The 23043-nt window shown below is 41.6% G+C and overlaps 1 protein-coding gene and 1 long non-coding RNA gene across 2 annotated transcripts; both read left to right on the forward strand.

Moving 5' to 3' along the window:
• The first annotated feature begins 955 nt into the window (after positions 1-955).
• On the forward strand, positions 956-22968 carry LOC306987875 (uncharacterized protein). The gene is made up of 6 exons (XM_079592489.1): positions 956-1097; positions 1498-1806; positions 1890-2219; positions 20605-20916; positions 21118-21239; positions 21629-22968. The coding sequence occupies exons 1-6, from the start codon at positions 1052-1054 to the stop codon at positions 21710-21712; spliced, it is 1203 nt and encodes a 400-aa protein (XP_079448615.1). The 5' UTR covers positions 956-1051; the 3' UTR covers positions 21713-22968.
• LOC306987948 lies at positions 12139-16034 on the forward strand. The gene is made up of 5 exons (XR_013795276.1): positions 12139-12164; positions 12265-12308; positions 12941-13004; positions 14076-14177; positions 15913-16034. It is a non-coding gene; the product is annotated as an uncharacterized lncRNA (long non-coding RNA).
• Positions 22969-23043: the final 75 nt, after the last annotated feature.

The raw sequence follows: 23043 nt of genomic DNA on the forward strand, positions 1-23043 counted from the left end.
CGGCCCATGAAACACGTAGATTGGCCCATTGGTTATTTTCTTGATTAAATGCCTCCCCCTTTGGGCTTTGAGCGAGCGTGCAGTGTCAGTGTATCTGTCAAAATCTCTTATATACGGTCTATGGTCAAAATACAGATGGAGAAGAAATTTTCAGTTTTGCAGTTTCCGTCAAAATAAAATATAATGTTTATCTCTGTCCAGCCCTGATCATGTGTCTACCACCACGGACATAATCCTGTTGTTTGTAGATTTTACAGTGAGGCATATTTCTTTGTGCAGACAGGGATATTGTTATTTTATATGGTTTTACATGCCATTTTTATAGGCTACATTTATAAACACTATGCGGACATGCAGGCTAAGTGATGATAGGGCTATGATGTTTGTCCATGTATCTACACGGTAAATTAAGAAACGGGAAAGTAAAGTAATAAGTAGTGAAGTTACTTTTCAAATGCAGTAACTAGTAAAGTAATCTCATTACAATTTACAGAAGTAACTAGTAACTAGTAACTAGTTACTTTTTTTGAGTAACTACCCCAACACTGATCTTTAGATTACTTGTGCTTCTCATAGCAAAGATGTCATATTTCACAGGAGGTGGGATCCAGTCTTGATATATATGGGTTTAAATATATCCTCCATTCTTACTAGAGGGTTTGTTTAATGAGCTTAAATATGCAGGTATATTTAAGTGTAAATATGGAAGGAATATTGTTTATACAATCATCTTTCTTTCTACTTTTTTTTCTAGATTGATTTATAGGAGTGGTGAGCCATAGCCTAATAATATTGTTTTTTTCTTCGATTTTACGTTATGTTTGTAATGATTGAAAATTAATAAACACACAAAAAAAAGGTCAACTACACTCGACTGTACTAGTTTTTGGAGTCAAGTTTTGACACGCCTAATGAAACCTACAAGTGCCAGCAAATTCCCATACTTTAATTGCGTGACTTTATAAAAAACAATCCTCAACGCCCGGTTGTAAATTGCGCTGCTGGATCTATGCTGGAGCGTTAGTGAAACCAGACCCAATTTATCATCAGTATGAAAAGCCTTGGATTAATCTTTGTTTTCTCATTAGTTGTGAGCGGTAAGTGCAACGCTTTGGTTTTATTTACTGGTGGAAACGTGTTTTAGAACCCTAGTGTGTTTTTTCCAGCCCAATCTCATGAAAGTGCATATCTATAGCCTACCACGAATGTTATTTCTCGTTCCATTTATGTCAAAAAGTTTTTGCATGCATATGATACGCACTTTATGGTGCACTTTACTTTACTAAATATGATATTTATATCATACCGTTGAGTAAAAATCAATGTCACTCAAGTCTTCTTCATTGTGATTTGTTCTGGTGATTGGTTTGTAATGATCTAAGTTAATCATATGACTGTCAGTTCTACTGTGTTAAGCACTTTTTGGTTAAGTATATATGGCCTTTGACCTAAGCTAAGCATAAGCAACGTAAATAACTGTTTCTGTGTGTTCTGCAGATGTGTCTGGTGCTGAGACAGATGTTGTGGAGTCTGTATCAGTGATTGTGGGAGATTCTGTCACTCTACATACAGATGTTACAGAAATACCTGATTCGATTGAGTGGAGGTTTGGAAAACATCTCATTGCTAGAATCAGTGAATCTGATGAGGGCAAACCCACTAAGCCTAAGAGAAAGAGACTGCAGCTGGACCATCAGACTGGAGATCTCAAGATCAACAAAGTTAGAATCGCAGACTTTGGACTTTATGAACTTGAGATCAACAGCGACACCACCGGCTTATCATCAAAGAAATTCAATATCAGTGGTGAGTATGTCAGGTATTTAGATGAGGTTTGAGACTCAATGAGAAAGTGTTTGCTCTCTGACAGAAATGTTTCTGTTCATTAGGTGTGAATAATCTAAATGGAGTGAAGCTCGTGCCGGTGCTGGAGAGAGACTCTGTCATTCTATCGCCTGGTCTTACTGAAATACAGAGAGATGATCAGATAACCTGGACGTTTAATGGCACACTCATTGGTCAACTAAAAAATCAAACACCTGAAATCTTTGCTGATGTTCTTGATGGGAGATTTCAAGGCAGACTTCATCTGAACCAACAGAATGGATCGCTCAGCATTACTAACGTCGGACCCAACACCGCTGGACCTTATGTAGTGGACATCACCAAGAGTGGCAGCAGTTACACCATACACAAGACTTTCAGAGTTACTACCATTGGTGAGTCACTTTAATATTGAAATGCTTTAATGATCTCATTAACAAATAATTTCAAAATCGAGATGTAAACGCACGTGTCAAGTTCTCAGAAATGTTTTATACCATTTTTCAGTGTTTTCATGAGAGAATACCACACTTTTCTCTTTTTTAAATGTGACTCATGATCTGAGAACAGCAGTACCACCCTAAAATTATTGACTTAATGCCTCACAAAATATAAAAAGAAATGGAAAAGAATTTAGTCTTTTTAGGTTTCAGAAGGGTGGTCGCGAGTGTCCCCTTTGCGGTCGATATGCGCCCTCGATGCGCACTTTTTACATCTTCCCGACAGTCAAAGCGGCGTAGGAAGACCGCAAGTGCTTAGAGTGCCATTATTAAATTAATAAAAAATAATCAATTTTGACATCATTAAAAGTGATTTGATTTGGCTCCTGCATGGATACAAGGCTTGCATCTTGTGCCTGGGCTACGCCGAGATGGCGTTTGACAGCCCAGCTAGCAGGGAACGTTCTTAGAACTTTGGCTAACATTCCCTACAAGTTTGGTTAACGTTCTGAAGAAAACATTTGAATATAATGTTTAACGAATATTTTAAGGATGTTTTCTCATTTTAAAAAATGTTCCTATAACGTTAAATGTAAACTAAGATATAACATTTTAACTGCAACATTCAAAGGATGTTTTGGGAATGTTTCTGAGGTAAGAAGTTGTACAATGATCTCAATAAAACATTGTCCCAATGTTTCATGATAACAAAAGAAGAACATTCTCTCTGTCACATTAGGAAAATGTTTTGAGGATATCATTGAGAGATGAGATGTTGAATGTTCTTTATAAAACGTTCTGCTAATGTGACGAGTTAACACAATTAGAACATTCTACTTGCAACATTTTGAGCATATTTTGGGAATGTTGTTAAAGTTAAAGTTTGTACAATGATCTCAATATAACATTGTCCCAATGTTTCATAAAAACAAAAGAAGAACATTTTACTTGGAACATTTTGACCATATTTTGGGAATGTTGTTAAAGTTAAAGTTTGTACAATGATCTCAATATAACATTGTCCCAATGTTTCATAAAAACAAAATAAGAACATTTTACTTGGAACATTTTGAGCATATTTTGGGAATGTTGTTAAAGTTAAAGTTTGTACAATGGTCTCAATATAACATTATCCCAATGTTTCATGATAACAAAAGAAGAACATTTTACTTGGAACATTTTGACCATATTTTGGGAATGTTGTTAAAGTTAAAGTTTGTACTATGATCTCAATATAACATTGTCCAATGTTTCATAAAAACAAAATAAGAACATTTTACTTGGAACATTTTGAGCATATTTTGGGAATGTTGTTAAAGATAAAGTTTGTACAATGGTCTCAATATAACATTGTCCCAATGTTTCATAAAAACAAAAGAAGAACATTCTCTCTGTCACATTAGGAAAATGTTTTGAGGATATCATTGAGAGATGAGATGTTGAATGTTCTTTATAAAACGTTCTTCTAATTTGACGAGTTAACACAATTAGAACATTTTACTTGGAACATTTTGAGAATATTTTGGGAATGTTGTTAAAGTTAAAGTTTGTACAATGGTCTCAATATAACATTGTCCCAATGTTTCATGATAACAAAAGAAGAACATTTTACTTGCAACATTTTGAGCATATTTTGGGAATGTTGTTAAAGTTAAAGTTTGTACAATGATCTCAATATAACATTGTCCCAATGTTTCATGATAACAAAAGAAGAACATTTTACTTGGAACATTTTGAGCATATTTTGGGAATGTTGTTAAAGTTAAAGTTTGTACAATGGTCTCAATATAACATTGTCCCAATGTTTCATAAAAACAAAAGAAGAACATTCTCTCTGTCACATTAGGAAAATGTTTTGAGGATATCATTGAGAGATGAGATGTTGAATGTTCTTTATAAAACGTTCTTCTAATGTGACGAGTTAACACAATTAGAACATTTCAAATGTAACATTTTGAGGATGTTTTGAGGATGTTGTTGAGATAACAGATTATATAATATTCTCAGTAAAACATTGGCACAATGTTCCATAATAACATAGGAGGAACATTATCAAATCAACGTTTGTAAAATGTTTTGAGGATATCACTGAGACCTGAGATGATGAGTGTTTTTAATAAAACGTTCTTGTAATGCGACTTGTTAACAAAACTAGAACATTTTAAATGTAACATTTAGTAATTAAACTACACAATTATTGTTAAATTGAGCTTGCTGGTCAGACAGCAGGCCAACGGGGTTCACGATGGAACATATGGTGCTTTTAAGTCCTCCTGGGAAGTTTGTATTCATGAGGTTTTACAATTTTTTTTTATGTTTTAAATTAATGAAGCCACTGTAAACTTTATCATCACATATTATATTGTTATATTATAATGCTATCATATTTTGTGCAAGCATTAGCTTACTTCATTGTCACTGCTGAATATCTAAGTATAGTGGTATCCCACAATGTTTCTCTCTGACACACCCCTAACGCTTCAAGATCGGGGTTAAAGAAAATCCTGAGCTTCCTACTCATATTCTCATCATTGTGTTGGCGTTCAACTTGTAAATACGATCTTTATGACATGACTTGAATGCACCAATAGCTCTAGCTTAATTAGGGACAATCCATACAAACACTCTTTGCTAAAATACATTACAGACTGTCACAGAGAGAAGTTATTCATCATGTATCAACGCTAAAGGCCTAACCACTGCAGTCAACACCTTGGAGTCTATCTATGCTGTTAAATAAAAGTCTGTAGACAAGGGTTAGGGTTAGAGTTAGGGTTAACCTTAACCCTTAATTTCTAACCCAGACCCGGTTTCACAGAGTTTAGATTAAGCCAGGATTAGGCCTTAGTGCATTTAATTAGCTTTTAAAAATGTGCCTTAGAAAGAAAAAAATAAACATTACTGGTGTGCATCTTGAGACAAAACAATGGCACTGACACATTTTAATATATGTCAGTGCAAGTTGCTTTCAGGTAAAACAGCTCAAACGTACATTTTAGTCTGGACTAGGCTTAAACCTTGCCTCTGAAACCCAGGGTGTATGTTGCAACTTGTATAGAATTATGCCAATGTTAGCAAAGTGTTGTGTTGGACAGAGGATTAACCCTAAACCAACAAGTTGTGTAACAGTGACACACGGGGTGAAAAGCAAGTTGACATTATTAGGCATAAGAGTGTTTCAAAGGAAAGGTCAATATTTTGTTAAAGTGCAAAAGGATCATTATGGGTCACATGAATGTCCCTCTAATGTCACCATGATACCAATCCATTAGTTCCCTTTCGAAGGGAACTCAACAATACGTCATCGACGCTATGGGGAACGCCTCAGGCGTGACAGGTGTCTGAAATCACAATCAAATCACGGCAATCACATTGACCGGCGACAGCCCGTGAATCATTACGTGAATGATTAACGTGCGACCTGGAAGTATATAAGGGCGCCTTGCAAACATGACAAATCATCTTTTCGTCTTCAGGGACTGTATGTTTGAACGCAAATTCACGAATAACGGAGAAATGAAGCGTGCAGCAAAAGCCAGTTGCTTTCTGAAGTGTGCCGACCCGTGTCCTCGATATCTGACGCCGGAGGACACACACCAGCTGTGCGTTTTTTGCCTGGGTGAAGAGCACGCACGGGAGGTTCTCGAGGGAGCTTCCTGTGCAAACTGTGAGCGTTTTTCGTTGAAAACGCTCCGCTCTCGTCTGTCCCTCTTCTCGAGTGAAGGGGGGTCAGCATCTGGAAAGCCTCGTGGTTCAGGTCCCGCTCGTGCCGAGGCAGAGCGGCGACTTGCGTCATGGGGCTCCCAGATGGAGCTTGTCGATCACCTTGAGAGGGCTGTAAACCTCTCAGATGGTTCGACAACTGACGAGGGTGAGCTGCAGGTGGATGATGATAGCCTTTCACCGACTATTCCTGCAGCTAGTGCTCTTCAGGATGCGCAGGAGATGGCTGAGGAGGTTGAGAGTCAGGTGGATCCTGAACCCCCTCAGCCATCCTGCCCCGTGTATGCGGAGCTGGTGGATGTGATGGAGCGCGCCGCCGGCAGGCTGCAGCTGCCATGGCAGCGCGCTAGAGGAGAAACCGCTCGTGGCAGGCTCGACGATCGGTTTCTCCCCGGCCATAGACCACCAGCTCAGGTGAGCCTTCCATTTCTCCCCGACCTCCACACTGAGGTCGAGAAGGCATGGAAGAATCCATACTCCGCCCGTATCCACCGGCATCAGCGGGCTAGTTTCGCTGATGTCGAGGGGATCGGAGAGTATGGATATGTGTCGATGCCGCCCATTGACGAGACGTTTGCGAACTATCTCGTCTCTGGACAGGCATCGACACTGAGAGCTCCAACCCTACCATCCAAACCGCTGAAAACTACGGCTCGTTTGAATGGTAGAGCATACTCGGCAGCAGGTCAGGCTGGTGCGGCCCTGCACACCATGGCGGTTCTGCAGGCGTACCAGGCCGACCTGCTGAGGGATCTCGACCAGGGGGCAGGATTGTCCCCTGAGGCGGTGGCTGAGCTGCGCCGCACCACAGATCTGGCTCTCCGGGCCACCAAACAAACCGCTGCTTCGATCGGCCGGTCGATGGCAGCGATGGTGGCCACGGAGAGACATCTGTGGTTAAATCTGGCCGACATCGGGGAGAAAGAGAAGTCCTTTCTCCTCGATTCGCCGGTTTCGCCCTCTGAACTCTTCGGCACCTCCGTAGAGGCGGTGGTGGGGAAGTTCAGGGAGGCAAAGGCGCGCTCAGCAGCTTTTAAAACATGCATACCGCTGAGATCCGGGTCCGTGCCCAGGCAGGCGGGAGGACCTGGCCCATCCCGGTCTGAGGACCAGAGGCGGGGCCAGCGAGCCAGTGTCACCTCTCGTGCGCCCCCTCCAGGTAGGAGCAGGGCGCAGAAAAGGCGTGACTCCCGCAACAGGAGGGATTTGAGGGATGTTATCCAGCAAAAACGTCAGCGCCGCTGAAGGATAACTCCCTCCGAGGGTCATCAAATCTGCCCTCTCCTGCTTCCGACTCCCCAGGCGTTCATCACATCAGGCCTGGGGCGGGGCCTATGATGAGAACGATGTTCTGATGGCCCGCCTAGGCTTGGCCTGTGAGAGCGCCTCTTTCAGGCATGTAAAGTGATGGACCCCAGGTTCATAAGAAACTACCTGGCGAGTCTTCACTCCGCACGCCGCAGGTGAGCTGTCTGGTCTTCTTAGAGTAATTTCTGAAGAATATATACTAATATGTATCTCTCTACAGACCTCGTTCCCTGTATAGAGTCATGGGTATGTCATTGAAGGACAGAATAAGGTAAGGAGGAAAAATCTGGATTTTTTGGGGGCCCTGAAGTTCCCCTTTAGGTGGCTGGAACACTAGGAAGAAGCACCATCTGTTGGGGCTTCTTTTGTGAAATTTGTTGGCCCTTGGGCTCTTAGCCACCTCAGGGTAGAGTAGTTGGTCTCTCTCAACTAGGATTTTTTGATCTGAGTTTGACTGACGCTTGAGCTTCAGATAGATCTATATGTCCGGCCCACGGGACCGTTTGACGTCCTTCCTGAGTACATCGCCCCCTTGAGCTCTGTCTGGGTTTTCATTGGGCTGAGCGATTCTGCAGCCAGTTGTATGAAATAATAACTATTTTTCTGTTAGGCTGTGGCTCCTCCGAGCCCTCAGGTAGATCTATGCTTGCAGGTTGGCCCTCACCAGGGCCGCCTCTGTAGCTGGCCTAGGCTGTGCCAGGGTTAGTAGAGGCGCTCTGCTTTAGCATTTCTGCCTCTGAACCTTCACTGTGTGAATTTAGGTTCCTAGCATCCCTGTATGACAGCCTCCTCCAATGGAGTCGTTAGGCCAAGGCCCGCCCCCTTCTCTGCATTCTGGGGCGACTAGAGTAATGCAGCGTGGTGCAGAGGTATGGTTTATAAAGATCCTGGGTTAGGCCTCAAATAGGCCTCCCCGGTACAATGTGTCTTTATTGAGCAGGGTGAGGCCGCCTTTTGCCTCACGAGGAGGCTGGGTCTGTCTGCCCGACCCTGCCGTGCAGAACTAGCATACGGAGTACTCCCCTGTGATACAAGGCAGGTCTGAGTCCTTCACTTTCAGTTCTGTATTATCCTACCTCGCACCACTGTGGCTCGGGTTGAGCGGAAAGTTCTAGCCTTCACTTCTTTTTGGTCGAAGTACGCTCCCCTGAAGCCAGAGCATTGCCATGAGCTGACGCCCATGCTTACAGTTGGTAGGCCCCTGACTTTGGGGCCTCCATGGAGGCAGGGTGGCGTATGTTGTACTCCCCTTGCTCAAAGGGTGCTAGCGCTTTTGCTGAGTACACTGCCATGGGCAATGTGATTAGGTACCAGAATGCTGTAGGCGCTGTCTAAACAGCTTATCTGCCAACGAAGGCTGCGCCATTAGGTAGTAGGCCTCAGCAGGCCTCCTGAATGGACAGCTCCCATGAGGGCGCTGTAGGCCAGCTCACCTCATGTGGCTGGCCTTGGTGGTTCGGGCAGTTGACTCACTGATGGGTAGTAGGCCCTAAACAGGCCTCCTCGGAAGTGAGTCCCAACATTGTGGGACATACTTGTTGGTGTGGTATGATTCCCAACAGTGTACCTTTGGAGCAGATTGACTTGCTGTCAGCTAGTAGGCCCAACCAGGCCTCCCTGATAGGCGAGTCCCCAGTGGGCTGGCCTTAACAGGCCGCCTTCGAACTGTCACCCAGATTCAGGGCTCATAGCTACCAGTTGTTTAAGATTACTATCAGGTAGTAGGCCTCCTCAGGCCTCCCTGAAGGTGAATTCCCACTTACGGTGGCTATCAGGTAGTAGGCCTTACCAGGCCTCCCTGTAGGCAAGCCCAAAGGACAGGCAACTGGACAGCTAGCCTGACCTAATATCAGGTAGTAGGCCTCACCGGGCCTCCCTGAAGGCATGTTCTCAATCAGGTTACAGGCCTCACCAGGCCTTCCTGGTCATGAGCTCCCACATGCTGGGGTTATCAGGTAATAGGCCTCACCAGGCCTCCCTGAAGGTGAGTTCCCACATACTGTGGTTATCAGGTTACAGGCCTCACCAGGCCTTCCTGGTTATGAGTCTCCACATGTCAGGTTACAGGCCTCACCCGGCCTTCCTGAATGTGGGCTCCCACATATTGTGGTTATCAGGTTACAGGCCTCATCCGGCCTTCCTGGTTTTGAGCTCCCACACACTGTGGTCGCTAGGTTACAGGCCTCTCCAGGCCTTCCTGGTCATGAGAGCTCCCACATACTGTGGTTATCAGGTTACAGGCCTCACTAGGCCTTCCTGGTCATGAGAGCTCCCACATACTGGGGTTATCAGGTTACAGGCCTCACCAGGCCTTCCTGGTTATGAGCTCCCACATACTGGGGTTATCAGGTTACAGGCCTCACCAGGCCTTCCTGGTTATGAGCTCCCACATACTGTGGTTATCAGGTTACAGGCCTCACCAGGCCTTCCTGGTTATGAGCTCCCACATACTGTGGTTATCAGGTTACAGGCCTTACCAGGCCTTCCTGAATATGAGCTCCCACATACTGTGGTTATCAGGTAGTAGGCCTCCAGGCCTCCCTGTGAGTGGTTCCCCAACCATGCTGGGTTCTGGAAGCTAGGGGCCGCCTGCTATCAGTTCAGCTGGCCTTATTAGGCCGTTGCTAAAAGCGAGCTCGTGCCCTGGCTCAACTAAAGTGTTCATCCTCTGCTTCTGGTTCCCTCCGGGAACTTCTTACTCTGCCTACAGCCTGGTTTCCTACCAGTCGGTCCATTGCTCCCCTCACTGAGGGTCACTATGAGTGTTGGACTCTTGAGTCTGGTCAGACGGTTGTAGGCCTCTCGTGAGGCCTCCCAGTTAGATCAGCCCCTAGGCCTTCACAGGCCTCCTCAGTGTTTCAACACAAACACTGGGTAGATCCGTGGATCGAGTAGAGAAACTCCCCTCTCTAGCAAGGGTTGTAAAGCACTATGCTGAGTCATACTCTCCGGGATATCCCGTCTCTGAGATCCGGGCTGAGGGTTCACTGCCAGCTTCGCAGTCCCTCGGGTTGGATGCCTTACCTAGGGCAAATGTCCAGAGGCTCTGTCTCCGGACAGACAGGAATTTGGCCAGACTGAAGTGTCCGACGTAGTGACACCAGGTCAGGCCGTCCTGGTGGCATTTCGGGTGGTATATTCCCCCGTATAGTGACTGGCTGGGGTTCCCTCGGGTTCCCTAGCCACATTCCCTAGAAGGGACCCCTTCTAAATTGAAGTTGTGGTCCTAGGCCTTTGAGCAGGCCCAGGTAGGCCTTCGGATTACATATTTGGAGTTCCTCCTGTTAGGCTTATAGCTTGGGCTATGACCGTAGGGAATGCTGTCACTGACAGCCCAGTGTGACCTGAGGGTGAGTGGTTCTTGCATTTCTTTTGAATTTGCTGGTTCTGACAGTTGTCACTGCCTCCTGGCATGCACTCCCCTTAGCATGGCGGCGTGGGTATATCGTTCCCCATAGCGTCGATGACGTATTGTTGAGTTCCCTTCGAAAGGGAACGTCTCAGGTTACAACTGTAACCTATGTTCCCTGAGAATAGGGAACGAGACAATACGTCTCCCTGCCATGCCTCGGGGCCTGCCTACCAAACAGTCCCTTCAGACGAAGGATGATTTGTCATGTTTGCAAGGCGCCCTTATATACTTCCAGGTCGCACGTTAATCATTCACGTAATGATTCACGGGCTGTCGCCGGTCAATGTGATTGCCGTGATTTGATTGTGATTTCAGACACCTGTCACGCCTGAGGCGTTCCCCATAGCGTCGATGACGTATTGTCTCGTTCCCTATTCTCAGGGAACATAGGTTACAGTTGTAACCTGAGACGTTTTTCATGTAGGTAGGTATACCGAATTGTATATGAATAGCCTACATTATGCAATGTTTGCTCTGTTTAATATATAATATGTTTGCTCTTTTAAATTGCTGTTTGGCAGAGCAGTGGTAAATATATGTTGTTATAGCCTATATGGTATATATTATTTATGTTATTTATTATTATTATTATTTATATGTTATTTGTATGTTATTGTAATTTTTTTATCATGCACTGCAATGAAGACACCATTTAACCAATTGATTAAATATAACAGCCAGCTTACAAATACAACTAAATAAATAGCATGTGTACATTTTTTTCATATTCTTTCTTTTAAAACATGTCATCTTTTCCTGTAATTGCAATGTTACCACATTATTGGCTGTCTCTTCGAGTTGTTTTGAGCATGATTGGTTATTCAGACTGTCATCCAGGAATCTGGCCAATGACAGCTATGCGCGCCTTTTACAGGTCAAGTTTGAATATTCGTCTGTTGGAGTGAGTGAGCGAGCGAGTGAGTGTGTGTGTGTGTGTGTGTGTGTGTGAGTGAGCTGCTCGGGATCTTCAGTAGGCCTCCTTCGGTTCTGTGGCTTTTACATTGTTTAAAACATGGATTATTTTGCATCGTGCTGTTACATTTATATTTTGAGCGAGTTGCGGGATGTAAATGGACAACGAATTTTAACAACGTGTGTAACGGACATATTGCAATGCAATCTGCGGAAGGTAAATAACTTTATTTTATATAAAAAATACATTCTGCTATCAAAATGTTAAATTGAGAATCTAATGTTAAATGCGATTAGAGCAATATCGATATTGTGTCAATGTTTCAGGCTATGTGTTGTCAGCTAACTTAGTTTTTGATAAAAATAAATAAAATAAAACTCAGCATAGAAGCTTTGCAATGAGTGAACTGAGAACATTGTGTCTTTATACAGAGAGGAACTCGAACCACATGCAGACGTTAGGCTTTTGAATATTGTTGATCGCGGGATATCGGCCCGTTACCGATCCGTCAAAATGATGTGTCATCATAAAATGTTTTGAGCTGGTGAGTAAAATTTTGCACGCTTTTGCAAATGTCTCTTTTAGTAAGTAAATACAAATAGCTAATAATATTGCTGTATGTCTGTGTTTCCCTCATTATCCAGGAATTTTGGGAATAAATATTATCCAGCCACACGATCTTCAGTTGGTGAGTATTGTCATAGTAAAATACACGTGAAATAGAGGCAGAACATATAAACTATGCTCAAATGCACACTGGTCCAAACCCTCCAGACAGTATTTTACCTGTCTTCTTGATATGAGTTTACGGGCCTAGCTGACCCAAACATAAATGTCCTTTCAAAATTAAATTATTTTCAAACCTGTATGACTTACTTCTCTGAAACACAAGAATGTTGGGAATAAAACAAAACTGGAACCTAAAACATTGGAACCCATTTTATTAAAAAAAAAAAAAAAAGTGAATGCATTTCTCAAGATATCTTAATTAAGGTTATACAAAATAAATTCATACAGTTTTGGAACATCATGGAGTAGCCTTAAATAACGAGAGAACTCTATTTTTTGGATGAGCTGTTCTTTGGACATGTTCCTAGGGTCCTTTGCAAAATTAACCATGGTTTGTATTATAGTAAAAGTGTAGAAACCATGTTTTTATGGTGGATAATTTATTACCATTTAGTTAGTGTAGCAAAACCATGGTTAATGTTAGTAAGGGTTCTCCAGATATAACACTTAAGGAACACATAAAAAATGGTCCTGTGACCCAGATCAATAGTCTGTTAACACACATTAACACACTTTTTACATTTTCTTAAGATCAAGCATTGGAACAATGTTTACGGAGCAGAACAGGCACCAACAAGAAACAAGTCCATCACTAGTAAGTATCCACTGCAGTTTATAAAACCGTAGTCAATTTTAAAGGCACAATGCACTCCAAAATATAAATGATCTCTTTTTTCTCCCTCGTGCCATCCCAGATGTATATCTGACTTTCTTTCCACGGAGATTTTTAGAAAAATTATCATTAAAGAGAATCATATAAAGAGAAATGTGGGAGGAGCTTGAATTTATTGCCTAGCCCTGTTAGTTTGAACCGCGAGAGCCGTCAAAGCTTATGCTACTCCTACGTCGTACATTGACAAGAGTTACTCTTTGGGCGTAATTTGACTTGCATATGGCTGTCTGCCGGAAGCTCGTTATTTAAGTTGATAAAGTTATATGGTAGGGCTGGGGAAATGAACGCGTTAATTTGAGATGCTTAACGCGTTTAAAAAAATAACGCAATTAACGCAGCACTTTTTTTGCCTCGTTTTAATGACTTCCTGTTGCGGAAAAGGCTGAAAATATGCCATCCCGCCCCCCCGTGTTCGAAGATCAGGTATCATTCTCGCGCAGCTTTCATGAGCGGGTCTTTTCCGCACCGCGCTCTCCATTCCGTGTGTGTGTGTCGCACTGACACACACAATGTTGGGTCACATAAAACATTGAGCTCTTTGCTCAATGTTCTGGTCCGTGTTTGCGCTGCGCGTTCTGCTCTGTCGTTAACGGCCCAAACACTCCAATCATGTACCGATCACGCACTGGAAAAGCAAAGTCAAATAACGTGAAATTTCTCAGTAGTAGTCTTCTGTGAAATAGCCCTACTGAGCTGGTATAGTCATGCTGGCAACAATGGTAAAATTACATGCTCTTGTAATAATAGCTTTGTAGGACTATGTTTTCAGCCCTAAAATATGGATATGTTTCTTACACGAACGCATCACTTCGCTTCACCTTTCGCCTTGATTAACCTACCAGAGATGTGTGGAGTGCTTTTATCATGGATGGATGCATTTTTATGGACTTATCAAAAAACTCCCACCGGGAGCTACAGAATAAGAAATCTTTAAAGTCCACTTTTTTAATGTCTGTTTCCATCAGTAAAATTACAGGGGTTTTTTTTTCTCAGAATTGTGAGGCAGGAACACACAATTGCAAGAAAATATCAGAATTGTGAGCTGGCTTTTTTACTCCCCTCAGAATTCACCCTTCGAGGGAGTTTGATTGACAGGTATTTATTTTTTACATTCTATTTTTACAAAAAAATATTTTTTTACAAAAATTACACAAATTAAACGTTGAGACTTTGTTTCATATAAAAAGTAACCTGCTCTGTCTTGTCTCGGCGTTTAGACGTTTCAGCGTTTTTTCTTTGATCCGCAATGTATTTTTCATTGCATGACATGATGTGTGGCGTGAGAGCGCCATGGCTTGTTGGACATAGCAACAGTAACTAAAGGGCAAATTGCAAGTTTTGCAAATTGCATTAACCATGGCTGTCTTTTAATTATCACTGGACTACTTCGCTCTCGCATCTCCCAAAAGTTATTTTTTGTTTTGTTTTCTTGATTCCATTTTAATGGTTTAATTAAATTGCTATAACCAATTATTTAAAATGTAACGATTTAGGCAAAACTTTCTTCAAAGGTTAAACCAAACTTTTATTTTGACGGATTGCCGTGTAGACCTTTGAGTCTCTCTGTGTTTTATGATATGATGATCGTTTTTTTCAAATGAAGCTAAAATGCTGCGGAAGTGACTCTCAGAGCGGCTGTATTGATGAAGTGCATTAATGTCCTCATATAGGCTAAAAACATCGCAAGCGTCATGCGTGCCTCAGTGTGTGTGTGGTAAATGAAACAGCGCGTCTGTGCCATTCATTCACAGAGACACAGAACATGCACGATTCCTATTTAAATGGTCTTTATGCGGTTTAATATTGACAGACACTGGTCTATATCGCGATTTTATTTAAGTTTACTGACCTACTTTTCATCTAAAGGTGTAACTAAGTAACCACCAGAAGTGAGTGCACTGCTTGGCGATTTTGAATGTTCCAAAACCAGGAAATGAGATAAGGGCCTATTGGACTTGATAACTTGCAATTGTACCTTTATATCTCACAATTCTGAGAAAAGACAGCAAAAAAAAAAAAAGCCAGAATTGCTTTTTTTTCTCAGGTTTTACTAATTTATCCTGTGATTCTGACTTTCAAACAGCCAATTGTGAGTTTATCTCGCACTTCTGAGAAAAAAAAGTTTGAATTGTGAGTCGCAATTACCTTTTAAAAAAATTGTATTCCATGGCGGAAACAAGCTTTCATATGCACAGACAGTAGCTCACATTTAACATGCAGATTGTGCGCACACAGAGACCTACTGGAGCACAGAAAGTTAGTGTCAACACTGTCCTGTGATTTCTATATAAGAAACTGCGTAGAAACAGAAGTTATAGCATTTCTTTATGCTTTTGAAGTAACTAAAACTTACAGCTTAGCTAATAGTAAAGAGACGATACACAGGTATGATTAAATCACACTAGAAATTGTTCTATCGCCAATGCATTCAAATGCAGTGCTACTTTATCTGTATCTGATTTAAAACAAGCAGAAATCTGCAAGAAATGTAACAATCCATAGACAGTATATCTGATGAAAATGAGCTGTTACGTCAGAGCAAAAGCCTCGTGGGCAGTGCTGTGACATGCTGCAGCTGTGCTCAAGGCGACCTGAGTTCAAGGTCCACACTTCTCAAGCCAAGTTTGTAGTTTGTTCACATAATTTAGCCTCTAGTTGTGTTATTAACATGTAGCCTATATAATGGATTAAATATATGTTTTAAATAAACATATATACAAAATAGATATAAGGTATTATATTTATACTTTTAAATATTGCTTGTGTTCTTAATATGTAATATGTATTTGTATTCTTTCTATTTACACTGTTGCATGATCTTCTTTTATAGGCTATGAGGAAAAACTCTACCATGCACACAGAGAAAGGAGCTCAATTCTGCTAACTGGGAGAGCAGCTGAAAAACAAGAAGAGAAGAACAGTAGAACACCTATTAATGCAGATGACTCTATTCTTTTTCTGCAAGAACCAGCAAAGACTGATGATGAGCGCTCTGAGCAAACAGCAGTCAAGACGTGTGATTGCACATTGGACTTTACTGAGTTCTTCATGTAATGTTGGGCATCTACTGTACGCAGAACTTCTAATCATTAATGTGGATGCCATTCATAAACCTGTTAGATTTTTGTGTTTTATTTTTAAGATTAATAAAATTGTATGTTTTAACAATGTTATTGCTAAGCATTTTTTATGTTTAAGAGAACATTTTGGGAACAAAAATAATAATTCCCACTAAAAACTTTATAAGAATGTTTAGTATTTTTAGGAGTATTTTTAGAGAATGTTATCCTAACTTTTAGAAGAACATTCTAAGAATAAAAATAAAACTTCCTGCTAAAAACTTTATGAGAATGTAAAGGGATAATGTTCTAAAAAATTTATGATTAAACCTTTATAGAAGGTCATCACAAAACATTTTTAGAGTGTTCTTAGAGAATGTTATCCTACCTTTTAGGAGAACATTCTGGGAACTTTAATAAAACTACTCAATGAAAATGTTATAAGAACATTAGGGAATAATGTTCCAACAATGTTATCATTAAACATTTTTTGAATGTTTTTAGAGAATGTTATCCCACCTTTTAGGAGAACATTCTGGGAACTTAATGAAAATGTTATAAGAACATTAGGGAATAATGTTCCAACAATGTTATCATTAAACATTTTTAGGGTGTTCTTAGAGAATGTTATCCCACCTTTTAGGAGAACATTCTGGGAACTTTAATAAAACTACTCAATGAAAATGTTATAAGAACATTAGGGAATAATGTTCCAACAATGTTATCATTAAACATTTTTAGAATGTTTTTAAAGAATGTTTTCCTACCTTTGAGGAGAACATTCTGGGAACTTAAATAAAACTACCCGCTAAAAATGTTATAAGAACATTAGGGAATAATGTTCCAACAATGTTATCATTAAACATTTTTAGAATGTTTTTAGAGAATGTTATCCCACCTTTTAGGAGAACATTCTGGGAACTTAAATAAAACTACCCGCTAAAAATGTTATAAGAACATTAGGGAATAATGTTCCAACAATGTTATCATTAAACATTTTTAGAATGTTTTTAGAGAATGTTATCCCACCTTTTAGGAGAACATTCTGGGAACTTAAATAAAACTACCTGCAAAAAATGTTATAAGAACATTCGGGAATAATGTTCCAACAATGTTATCATTAAACATTTTTAGAATGTTTTTAGAGAATGTTTTCCTACCTTTTACAAGAACATTCTGGGAACTAAAATAAAACTACCCGCTGAAAACATTATTATAACATTTCAAGATAATGTTCTCAGAACAGTTTTAGAACAAAAAAATTCTAGCTGGGAGGTCCGGCTGTCAGCACTGTGAAGAGGTAACTGTCGGGATGCTGCACACGAGGTTCTCTATTGTGCTGAGCACGGTCTCTGCTGCCCCTCTGCTGCCATTGAGCCATGGGACAGGAACCAGCGCCAGCCACGCTCAGGAGGCTCTTTTACCCCTTTTCCACAAGCAAGAACCAGGTGCTGGTTCAGAGCTAGAGCTATTGCCGGTTCGGAGTTGGTTCTACTGACGGGTCTTCTAAGAACCAGTTTGCCTTTCCACAGGCTAGAGAGCCACAACAGAGCCAGATCTTACGTCACTGTTACCCCTTTTCCACCAAGGCAGAGCTGGTGCTGGTTCGGAGCCAGAGCCTAGTTTCAAATCGGTTCTTTGTTTTTCCACCGCCAAAGCACCAGCTCCGAACCAGTAAAACTGGTTCTTAAGTAGCACCAAATCATTGCAGGGTCTAGAACGGAGCCAAGTAAGAACCGCTTGCGTCAGGGGCTGGGGGCGGGGTTACCGTGACCAACAAGACGAATAGAAACTTGTGACCGCCATTTTTAAATAGCAGCTAGTCGAGCTAATAGCAGCTCGATTATAATATCCGTCTATGTAAGTTACGGCGAGCTGCACGAACGCGTTGGATTCCGATGTATTTTTGCAATCCCATGAGCATCCATAGTATTGCAACGTCCGTTATTGTTGATGGCTTGTTCGAGATGCATCGGAGCGGCGCGGACCGATCAGAGCTCCGGGAGTGTGTGGAGAGCATACGACTCCTTGTGCTTTTGATCGCTTTCGCAGTGCTTTGATGTCACGCGGCGATCGGTCTGCGAGAAGCCGAACCATCTCGAACAAGCCTGGTGTGTTTGTGTTTGGCGCTGCCGCGCTAGCGTTGCTGGGCAACATGAGATGTATACACAGTGACGTAAGATCTGGCTCTGTTTTGGCTCTCTAGCCTGTGGAAAGGCAAACCGGTTCTTAGAAGACCCGTCAGTAGAACCAACTCCGAACCGGCTCTAGCTCTAGCTCTGAACCAGCACCTGGTTCTTGTTGGTGGAAAAGGGGTATGTGTATACATCTCATGTTGCCCAGCAACGCTAGCGCGGCAGCGCCAAACAGAAACACACCAGGCTTGTTCGAGATGGTTCGGCTTCTCGCAGACCGATCGCCGCATGACATCAAAGCACTGCGAAAGTGATCCAAAAGCACAAGGAGTCGTATGCTCTTGTTGTGGCAAATTCTTTCAAACAAACATCATCACTGAATAAGAGACACTCTGAGTCCAAATTAAAGTTTATAAAGTATTTATTCTCTTGCAAGAGAGATCTTCGTCACCAATACACATGTGTGAGTCAGTGAGGAGAGATAAGGAGAAGCAGTGCCAGTCTGTTTTATATCTTATGACCTCCAAGGCCTTATTTTTTCCCTCCCCTCACAGGAGAGATATTCTTTGTTATTTATATCTCTCCCTGTCCCCGAGAGGTACAGTAAATGCCCTCTTAACCCTTTAGGCTATAAAGTACAAATGCACTCAAGATGACCCCTTGACCACCTGCTCTTCCCTACCTCCACTGACTCCCAAACACAGTAAATTATCACACAAAGGCCCCCTCTCACTGCAAGCGAGAGAACAGATGAGGCCATCATTAGCAATCACTGAAAATCAGAGTAATACTGAAAATTTCCATTACACTCTCCAAACACTCCCGGAGCTCTGATCGGTCTGCGCCGCTCCGATGCATCTCGAACAAGCCTTACATCAACAATGGCGGTCGTTGCGTTACTATTGATGCTCATGGCTTTGCGAACCTACATCGGCATCCAAACACGGCGGATCCAACGCGTTCGTGCAGCTCGCCGTAACTTACATAGACGGAGATTACAATCAGGCTGCTATTAGCTCGATTAGCTGCTATTTAAAAAATGGCGGTCACAAGTTTCTGTTCGTCTTGTTGTTCACGGTAACCCGCCCCCAGCCCCTGACGCAAGCGATTCTTATTTCTAGTCCATCAATGTTTTGGTGATACTTAAGAACCACTTTTACCGGTTCGGAGCTGGTGCTTTGGTGGTCGAAAAACAAAGAACCGATTTGAAACTAGGCTCTGGCTCCGAACCAGCATCAGTTCTGCCTTGGTGGAAAAGGGGTCTTTGAGGCTCTCTCAGCCCTCAACACCAGCCTTGGGAAAAGACGACTGGCGCCGTAGCTTGCTCCAGGAAGAGGACGCTTCCCACAGTAAAGTGAGTGAGCTGAACGGTTAGCCCACCAATGCTGATTAAGTGAGAATCCTCTCGAAACCAGGGGATGAGCTTAGACTGGACTGAATAACGAATTCTATAGTTATGCGCATTTAAATATATGTGCGCAGGTTTGTAATCCCCTACAAACCAAGCCTTAAACTACTTGTCTGGCCTTAAAATTTGGAAACAGAATATTATCACTTCGGGGGTAGATACGCGAATCCGAAATTATCCCGACAACGCTTTATCTGTAGAGTGGTAAAGGGATCCTTCATAGGGGAGAGACTAGTTGGCACTTCAGCACTGCGTTGTCATCGGGTCCAGGCAAAGGTCCTTCCAGGAAGAACAGCTCGTTCCGCGTGTCATACGTCATTACGCTATTTAACATCATTGCACATGCGCAGTCCTTTCAGCTTCGGCTTTCAATCCGATCAAGCGTTTACATGTTCTCTCGATCGCATTACAAAAGGAATGCGCTCCCCCTCCCCCAGCAGGTGAAAAAGTCCCAAGGCAAAAATAATCAAATGATCGATCGTCCATTGGCAAGGAATACCAATCGCCATACTCCAAAATCATACAGTATGCATTAATGACATTCAGTTTATTTTTCAAGTATAACAACATATGTTTGTAACCACCACATACACTCGTTGCACGTTTAAATTGAATGGACAATTCAGTTTCAGAGAGACTGTCTCACTGGATTGTGGATTGGTTACATGCTTTAATATGGGCGTATTTGCGGTTGGCTGATCCTTTGGATGTGTTGTGTGATGTATTGCTCTTGAGCTTGCTTGCTATTGGAATATTTGAGCCTGTCTTTGACATGCTGCTGTTTTGGCTAATTGTGACTTCCATTTCCGAGAAATGGATGATCTTTGTAAAAAGGCAAATGCCTAATGTGTAAATGTTTTACTTTATACTTAATCTCTGTCTGTGAAAGTTATCCTGTGTTTTACTGTATGTCGAGACAGATGGAGGGAACAGGATGTCGGTGATGGAGGGAACTTCTGTCACTCTAGAATCTGGTGTTTCTAAAATACACAGAGATGATCTGGTCATATGGAGGTGTGAATATGGAGACTCTGTGATAGCAGAAATTAGACATGGGAACTTCGCTACATTTGATGGCCCTGATGGGAGATTCAGACGCAAACTAAAGCTGGACTTCAAGACCGGATCTCTGACCATCAGGAAGACAAGAACTAAACACGCTGGACTTTATCATCTCGATATCACCGGCAACCGACGCACCATATTCAAGAGATTCAATCTTTCTGTCTATAGTGAGTATCTGAAGTCTTTTAATGTAGGCTAAAAAAACATAAGATCAGCAGTGTGAAATGGTAAATGCTCTGAAATTAGCTAAGGTTAATTAAGTAAACTATTAATATTATAGTGTAACTGACAACCAAAACAGAGAGGTGCAAACGTCAGTCAGAAATGATGGTCAGATCTCTGATTGGTCGATCTCTTTATCATTACAGCAAGAGATTGGTCTCCGTGTGTTATAGCAGTAATTGGTGTTGCTGTTCTGCTTCTGGTCGTGGTTGCATTTGGAGCTGTTGTGACTTGCTTTTTGAAACGGCTTCTGGTCAAACAAAAAATAGTAAGTATTACAAACAGCTGATATAACAAGTGAAGCATTTTAGTTTTTTTTTTTTTAAACCGGCATCAGGAGGAATCCCGGTAAGATACTTTTTGCACTATTATTTGCAGCACATATAATAAAATTACTAACAAAATATGTTGTTTGTGCTGGCTTTGTTTTTGATGTGTTTAACTTTATTTTGTGGCTTTTTTTTATTTTCCGAACTGGTGCCGTCATCTGTGCTCAGCTTGTCAAACATTTGGCAAATAACACCAGTCTTGTCATCCAAATCACTGCCTTGTTTACTTTGCAAATGTTAGTTTTGGACACATCATTTTTTATTATAGTTAAAAAATTTAATCGAGATGATAAAGTACGCTAATTTTAGTGTCTTTGTTTATCCCGAGGTTTTCCCGCAGCCTGCCGGAACCAGGCTGTATCCAGATCTGAGGAAGGACCTTCGCCTGGACCGGAGGACAATGCAGTGCTGAAGTGCCAACTAGCCTCTCCCTATGGAGGATCCCTTTACCACTCTACAGATAAAGCATTGTGGGAAATTTGCATATCTACCCCGTAGTGATAAAATAAAATAAAATTCTGTATCAAATTTATAGGCAGGACAAGTAGTTTGTTTAGGCTTGGTTTGTAGAGAATTAGAAACATTCGCACATATATTCAAAACGCACATAACTATAGAATTAATTCTTGATGCGCAAGTTTCCCTACCGGGTGACTGTTTGATGGTGGTGGACTCTGACACCATGAAGACAGACTTAAGGTTTAGGTAAATGGACTATTTGTACAGCATCTTTTTAGTCTTTTCAACCACTCGAAGCATTCAAGTCATTCAAAACATTCAACATTCTGTGGCCTCCCCGGGGGAAGTACAGCTGAACATTCTAGGAGGAAAAATGTACAGTGTGTCTTGAGTAGAAGACAAGTACAAGAATCTACAAGAATCACATTTTAGTAACCAGGTGTGTGTGTGTGTGTGTACCTTCCAGTTGACATGTTTTGCAAGAGCAAAGGACACCACCACCTTCAGAGCCGAGGAATATCATCCTAACAGATTTAACGCAAAACTGAGAATGCAGTCAAAAACTTACTGGAAAAAAAGAAACTGAGAATGAGGTTTTCACCTGATTAAAGTCAAATGTCCAGTCCAGGGCCATATACAATGCATACTAAAATAGACAACGAATACCATTGAGAACATTGAAATACTAGAATGTACTGTCACCAGCTATTCTGTACTTTTGTTGTAAGTACACTGGACCATCTATATCTCAAATATTGTATGTCAATTAAACAAATCTTTTGACATCACGATTCGCAATACTTGCCCATAGTCCGTAATTTCACAACTTACCATCAGCATGGACACACCACAATCGGGTCCCTCTGTCTGGGTCGGAATATTCTGCAAAATGATAGATAGATAGATAGATAGATAGATAGATAGATAGATAGATAGATAGATAGATAGATAGATAGATAGATAGATAGATAGATAGATAGATAGATAGATAGATAGATAGATAGATAGATAGATAGATAGATAGATAGATAGATAGATAGATAGATAGGTCTGCAGGATTAGAAACATCCAGGCAGGTGTTTTTGAGGCGGTTTAGAGCTACACGGTGGCCCTCCAGGAGCAAAGTTTACACATGTGATCTAAGTCAGGGGTCAAGGTTTGTCTGGTTTATATGGTCTGTTCACCCTTGCTTATACTGTAGATGTTCAACTACACTGTAAAAAAAAATTGCTGCGATTATTTAGCACAACTTAAAATCCAACATTGTTTCAACTTTAAAAAGTA

The sequence above is a fragment of the Phoxinus phoxinus genome, assembly GCF_949152265.1.
Source record: "Phoxinus phoxinus genome assembly, chromosome: 20".
NCBI lineage: Eukaryota > Metazoa > Chordata > Actinopteri > Cypriniformes > Leuciscidae > Phoxinus > Phoxinus phoxinus.